This window comes from Lipotes vexillifer, unplaced genomic scaffold (genome assembly GCF_000442215.2).
Source record: "Lipotes vexillifer unplaced genomic scaffold, Lipotes_vexillifer_v1.1 scaffold164, whole genome shotgun sequence".
In the NCBI taxonomy this organism is placed as follows: Eukaryota; Metazoa; Chordata; class Mammalia; order Artiodactyla; family Lipotidae; genus Lipotes; species Lipotes vexillifer.
In genome coordinates, this window is record NW_006789313.1 from 2,419,714 (window position 1) to 2,427,437 (window position 7,724).

At 40.9% G+C, this 7,724-nt stretch overlaps 1 protein-coding gene across 1 annotated transcript; it reads left to right on the forward strand.

Annotated features, from left to right (window-relative positions):
- Positions 1-1,072: 1,072 nt before the first annotated feature.
- Positions 1,073-7,396, forward strand: ZNF770 (zinc finger protein 770). Its single transcript, XM_007462506.1, is given in 2 exon segments — positions 1,073-1,123; positions 5,220-7,396. A coding segment is annotated over 1 exon segment (2,121 nt). The 5' UTR covers positions 1,073-1,123; positions 5,220-5,275.
- Positions 7,397-7,724: the final 328 nt, after the last annotated feature.

Here is a 7,724-nt window from a genome sequence, read left to right on the forward strand (position 1 = left end):
AGACATATACACTCAGAACCTGCAAAAACCACAATAAATTCTTCTCTAATGTCTTCTGTACTTAAAATCTTCAGTACATACCCAAGCATCTTATTCAGTAATAATATGCCACCCTAGTTTGTAACTGCACTAAACATTTAACCCTTAATTGTGTCTACATAAAATGTTGAGATATCCACAATCTGAGAAGCAGTAGTGAATTAAAAGTGCAGCAGGACTACCTGTGTTCAGATCCCACCTCCATCATTTATCAGCTGTGCGAGGTTAAGTTCCTTAACGTCTCAGTCTCACTTTCCTCATTTTAAAATGGTATCCTATCACTTCATAAAGTTGTTATATTTAATTTGAAAATAGTAATTAATAAATGATAGCTATATGGGCGTTTATTATGCACCAGGCACTATGTTGAGCACTTTACATCCATTTCATCTAACAGAGAAATCTGAAGAAACTCAGAAGCTGAGCACAGGGCTTTGTACATTGTAGACAACTAAAATATACTGAAGGAATGAAGCTCAAAGAAGCTAAGAAGGTCCGGGGCTATCAGGATATTGGCAGAGCTGTGAGTGGAGCCCAGGTATGCCTGACCGCAAAGCCCATGTCCCTGACCCCTGCGCTATATTCTGACAACGTTCAGAGTGCCCAGGACAGGGCTGGCACAGAAAGGCCCTGATCCATGGCGTTTTGTTTACCATGGGCCCTCTGACATTAGAGAGGACTAGAAGAGTGGTCTTTGAACGCGGGCTCACCAGTTTCCAGCAGGGCCTTGAGCCCACTGGTCAGGGATACGTGGTTTTCCTAGCCGAGGACTGAGGTGAGATGGAAAATGCACCCTTCTTCACTCCTCTATTCTCTTCCCCCCACAATTGCAGGGCCGGGTGAGCGGCCCGGGGGACGCACTTCTGGAGACCCATTTTCCTCTGAGACTCGCAAGCTAGCCGAAGCGACTGCGGCCCTGGGTTGGAGGGAGCCTGTTTCCAGTCGGACCGCATCCGGCGGCGCTTCCGAGCTCCGCGCCTGCGCACTCAGCCCGTCGCCGCGCCGGCCCTGAGGACGTGTGCACGCTGCCTTCGCGGCTCCTGGGCCTTGAGATGCGCGGCTCGCGGGCCCGTGCCAGCTCCAGGTGCGTGAGGAGGATTTCAAGAACCCAGGTGTGAGGTGGAGCGACCCCCCGGGAAAGGTGGGGCCTGCCTCGGTCCCTCCAAGGTGCCCGGGGTCCCAGAACGGGGGCGCCACGACCTCAGCTCCTTTGCTTTTCCCACTTCCCCGCCGTCTGACTGCAGCTCATGGGGAGCGGGAATCTCTGAGAGGAATTGCAAAAAAACGATACTTTCCCCCGCAGTGGGTCGTATCACATGTGGCATTCCCCCCCCACCTCTGTGGCCAAAGCAGTTTTCACCCTTGCCTTGCCTTTCCTGGTGTGGGATTTTGCAGTCTCTGAACTCTGGCTCGACTCCTAGGTGCTTACTGGTTGTGGGCAATTAGGGCGAGGGCCAGTCGTCAGGGTCTGTGTCCTGTGCAATCCCTCTGAGAGGAAGAGGTGAGGGTTCAAGGTCAAGAGCGGGGGCCGGGGGAAGTGGAGCAGAGAAGCTACAGAGAGGGAAAGTCTGTGATAAATGTCGCCAGAGGTTATTCCGTAACTGAAAGTTCTCTAACTTTCTCTCAGTTCTTGTGTTTCTTGTTCATTTACTTTTGTGATATCCTCACCTCGTTTTAATGGTGTTTGTTAAGACTGGAAAACCAACAGGCTTTCGGCCTTGAAGTATCGTTGGAATTTTTGAGATCGGTTTTCACAGTTTTACAACGGAGTGTATCTTGCTGTTGTCAGGATAATCTTGGGGTTGACCCATTGAGATTTACCATCTTTTATTTTCACTTTAACATAGGAAAAATTACACGCTGTTGGATTTGTTTTTGAAATATGACTGACGAAAAAGGTCATTTGAGAACACAGAGAAATCAGTAGAAGTGGGATTTGGAGTTCTATCAAATTACTGTGCATATGCTTAAGTACGCATGGGACTGCATTTGGAGCTTGGGGATCCCTTAGCTGTCACTTATAAATAGCAGATGAGATCACTGCTTGCCACCAGTGATTCTAACAATATAGGGCTTCCAGTAAGTGCTTTCCCACATGGTGTGGACGCAATTGACAATAGTATCCGGTCTTAGTGCTAGTGTTAGTTGATAAGCCATAGTCTCTTTTTGGCACAGTAACTATAGGTAGTCAATTCCTGTTATAATCAGAAATGGTTGTCATGTGTGTGGTTCTAGTGTGGGATTTTTTTCAAGTGTTCCAAAGAAACTATTAAAGGAAAGAAGAAATACACAATAGGAGCTGAGGACCCTGGCTACAGGCCAGAATCCTATGTGTGATCTTTCAGGCCCGACCATAGACAATTGCGTGGCTTTGCCTGGCTGGCCTCTTCGGGGGAAGCTGCTCTTGCCACACCAGACTTGTGCATGGCCAGTGCACTGCAGTTTTCTGGAGGGAGTTGCAGTCAAGGACTCACCCCTTCCCTCCCAGTAGCCTTGCTCATGCTGTATTGCGTTCCTGGCTCAGGTACTTCCATTCTGAGGGCCTTGGCTGAGGTACTTCCCAGGTGCCTCCACCAATACCTCCTTATTGCAAAAGGAGGGAAGGTGGAGGGGGCAGCCTTGACTGAGGTACTTTTCTCCATTTTGACTCAGGACCATTCCACTTGTAGCTCTTCCTTCCTCCTCCCCTGGCCCACAGGTCCATAAAGAGACAGAAACCTTTTGTTCCAGCCTCCTTTGCAGAGAGATGATTGTGTGCATGATTGCATCCACCTAACCCTCACCTACTGTTCCATTTAATCGACCACTGGGGAACCAGTACTTTTTTAGCCTCTTGCTTGCACTGTCCCAGTAAGTGAATAAAGACTTGATTATTACTTGAAGTTTGGCTCATTGTCCTAATTGACACCTCAACACCTGATTTTGCCTGACGGGAATTAAATAAATTGCCAAGTTCTTGGCAATTCACTTAATTTTAATCCTCGTAACTGCTGCTGTGTTAGCATTTTAGGGATTTGGAGGCCATTCACCTGTAATTTCTCTAACTCAGTGTTGTGAAAGTGCATAGTAATAGCATCAACAGCTGATTGTTGCTAATGTGGATATCTGGGTTATATGGTGTATTTTATAAATTAATATAGTGGCTTGCAGTCAGATTATTTATTTGTGTGGCATATTACCTTTGGCCTCTAATTAGATTTTTCTGATAAATATTTTGGGGTTATATGGGTCAGTTGAAGAAAATTAATAATCCTTAGTAATCCTGTCTCATCCTATGGGCCCCAGTCTTACTTAATAGATTACTCGCCACTTTGAATAAAGTGATTGATTTGTTGTAGGTTCCTCTGTCTAGTGTGTAAAGAGGTATGCCAGGAACAGGTTTCACAGGTTTTTACCTCCTCCTATAGAAGTTTCACAAAACAGTATTTATCCTTACCATATGTTATGCAATCTGATATTTTCTACTCTATTAAACAAAAATGTTGATCATGACCCACCAAAGTGATTGCACAATCCACTAATGGGTAATGACATGCAGTTTGAAAACCACTATGATAAAACAACTAGAAGATAATTTGCTCAATAAATGATTTTTTTTTTCTGTTTTTAAATCAGATTCCTGAAGAGAACCACAGTGGGTGTGTTTGTGACTTTGTGTTTAAGGTGTCTTCTGGGAGAAAATAGATAGTAGCACACAGCATATATGTTGGATATTCACTAAATCATCTGACAAAAGAACACTGAGTTTCTGGTAGATTTATCAACTCTCTGATCTCAACTAGAAGATACAACATTAGAGAGCTGGCACAGCTTTTTTTAATCTCTGGCTTCCTTATTTAAGGAAAATGCAGTAGAAGAAGTGGGATGAGAAGAAAATTGGCTTTTCAGTTAGGAGCAGACAGGGTATAAAATGGTTGTGAAAGTTCCTGGTAAGCTTTTGCATGTGTCAAACAGAGGTATATTAGGGAAAATATCTTTATCTTTATATTAACTGAGACCAAAATGACCTTTTTATTCTACTGCCTGAAAAGTAAACTACACTCAGACTTTCAATTACTTAGCCATAGATAAGTATATAAGTAGCCAGTGTGTCAACCTCATTGCCTCTGTACTTGTCTTTTAGGACTTCTACAACAAAGTGGAAAGGAGCAATAAAAAGAACTGTATGTTTAGTGTGTTTATCTCTTAGTTAGAAACCCTAAAAATGATATTAAGTAGATAAGGATAAAGTTTTTAAATCTGATTAGTGTTGAGCTAAATGATACCTTACATTTATACATTGCTTCAGTTTTCCAATACATTTAGGTGCATTATCTCCCTTGATTCTCACAGCAACTCAATGTGGTAGGGAGGCCAGGAGGCATTTTCCCTGATTTAGAGATGAGGAATCTATATTTCCTTCTTGCCACCAAGTTCATATGATGGACTAGAATCCAGGTTTTCTGGGACATTTTCTCCCAGTTGTTTATGTTATCTTTGTTGGTCCAAAGAAGTAACTGAGAGTAAAAATTGCTAATGATGTGGCTAAGAATTTTGATAACTTTCTCAGATCATGTCCAAGGTGTGCTATAATTGAATGCAGATATGTCTTAATTTTATTATTATATTTTATTTCTTACACTCTTTATCTTTCTAGCCCAATTTTTGAAAAATGACAAATCTACTTAATAGTGGACTAGGAAATTTGGAATTACAAGATTTATTTAATGTTAAGAAATTCAACTCAGTCCCCTTTTAATGTATCATCTCAATTAATTAGAAATATAGCTTAAAATTATATACATTTTTAAGGATTTCTTTTAAAGACTTCTCATTTCTCTGTATAAGTGAAATTAGTTTAATGATTCTAAAGTATCTAAGCAGGCCTCTCACTGTTGTGGCCTCTCCCGTTGCGGAGCACAGGCTCCGGACATGCAGGCTCAGTGGCCATGGCTCACGGGCCCAGCCTCTCTGCAGCATGTGGGATCCTCCTGGACCGGGGCACGAACCCGTGTCCCCTGCATCGGTAGGTGGACTCTCAACCACTGCACCACCAGGGAAGCCCTAACTTACTTTTAAACACAGGAAAAGTTGAGGTTCCCTATTGCCTTTAATACCTTTAGCCAAAGAACAGGTTAAATTATTTCTTTTCATATGAATAAGTAATTTTTAATTAATACATTTTTATTTTTAATTTTTAGACATCTGTGGAGTGTAAGAACACTATGGAGCTCATCAGAGTATATCACTGAAGAATATGATGGCTGAAAACAATTTTAAAATGCTAAAGATTCAACAGTGTGTAGTCGCCAACAAACTACCTAGAAACAGGCCATATATTTGCAATATTTGCTTCAAGCATTTTGAAACACCCTCAAAATTAGCTAGGCATTATCTCATTCATACTGGTCAAAAGCCATTTGAATGTGATGTGTGTCACAAAACATTTAGACAACTAGTTCATCTGGAAAGACATCAACTAACTCATAATCTGCCTTTTAAATGTAGTATTTGTCCACGCCACTTTAAGAATCTGAAGACATTCGTGAAGCACCAACAGCTTCACAATGAAACTTACCAGAATGATGTTAAACAGGTCAGAAGACTGCTGGAGGCCAAGCAAGAAAAGCCAGTGTATGGAATGTATCATGCTCTTACCACAGAGGAGAGATGGGCATTATACCCGTGCTCCAAGTCTGATCCTACACACAGCCCTACAAAGAAAAAAAAGAATATTCACGCGTGTACAATCTGTGGCAAGCTGTTCCCGTCACAGTCAAAACTTGATAGGCATGCACTTATTCATACTGGTCAGAGGCCTTTTAAATGTGTCCTGTGCAGTAAATCTTTTCGACAGTCAACTCACTTAAAAATCCACCAACTCACACATTCAGAGGAAAGACCTTTTCAATGTTGTTTTTGTCAAAAAGGATTTAAGATTCAAAGCAAACTGCTGAAGCATAAACAAATCCATGCCAGGAATAAGACTTTTCAGACTCTTTCATTAAAGGTGAAGAGTCCAGAATCAGGCCCCCTGCCTAATAAATTAAATGCAAAGCAGGATAGTTTTGAAAATGGTGATATACATGAATCTGAGGAGAATAATCAACTTGATGTCCACTCTATTTATATTGTCCCTTTTCAATGTCCAGAGTGTGAAGAATGTTTTGAATCGGAGCAGATTCTCAATGGACACAAGTGTTTTCCTGCCAGAAGTGGCAAAGTTCCAAGCCGGCTCAAAAGAAGCTACAACTATAAAACCATTGTTAAAAAAATCTTGGCTAAGCTTAAACGAGCTGGGGGTAAAAAATTAGATAATTTTCGATCTGAGAAAAAAGTATTTAAAAACAGTTTCTTGAAAAATTGTGAACTTATTTCTGGTGAGCAGAGCCCTGAACAAACCCAGAGAACATTTATGGGTTCTCTTGGCAAGCATGGAACATATAAGACAGTTGGCAATAAAAAGAAGAAAACGTTGACTTTGCCATTTTCTTGGCAAAAGCACTTCCAGAGTCAAAATATGGGAAAAAACGTAAAAGGTATTCTTACACCAGAGAACATGTTAACTATGGATAATTCTGTGAATAATAAAGATGTATCTATCTATGGTTCATCAGGTGAGGAATTCTTTGAAAACTGTGAAGTGCTTCAGTGTGGTTTTTCAGTTACAAATGAAAACATCTATACTGGACATAAGATGTGTCCTTGTGACAAATGTGAGAAAGTGTTTCCTTCCGTATCTAAACTACAAAGACACTATTTAATTCATACTGGACAGAGGCCTTTTGGCTGTAATGTTTGTGGGAAATCTTTTAGACAGTCAGCTCACCTGAAAAGACATAAATTAACTCATATTGATAAGATTCCATATAGAAAATCTCTTTGCCAAGTAGAATTGGAAAATTTGAACAAACTTTTCATTCATCAAGGTGATAATGTTAACTATAGTGCTTCCCAGCAATGTCAGACTCTTGGTTTTCAAAAATACGAGGTCTCAGAGTCAGATCAAACATCAGAAATAAAAGTTAAGGCAGAATCAGAGGATTTCATTCTTGGTACCCGCTATAGGAACAGGCAGCCCTGTCTCTCTACTGCACTTCTGGAATCAGAGCAGAGCCATCATAGTCATTGTTGTAGTTATTCAGGGCGTACTGAGAGGAATGATGGCCTTCTTTACCAATGCAGTGTTTGTTCTAAAAGTTTTAGATCCCCATCTAAACTGGAAAGACATTATCTAATTCATGCAGGGCAGAAGCCATTCGAATGCTCAGTTTGTGGCAAAACATTCAGACAGGCTCCTCACTGGAAGAGACATCAACTTACTCACTTTAAGGAATGACCACAAGAGAAAATGGTTGTCTTAAATTCAGTTATGTAATTGACAGACCCACTAACACATGTGTGGTCTTTCTGGTGACCTTGCTCTTTAGCCTATATCATTTACAATGTATTTTTATCAAAAGGCCTGCATTTGAATGATTTCATAGGCAGTTGCTTGTCCACATAGTCAGAGGTAAGATACATAGAAATATAATATGTTTTAGGAACAGCCAAATTAATTTTTAGGGGGAAGAACATGATTTGATGCCATAAAGCAAGTATTTGTTTTATTTTAACATACACTTTGGCTGTATTGAAAATGTTGTAAATCCATGATGTAGTACAAATAATTCAGCCTCATTTTTAAAGGAATTATTCCTTAAGAC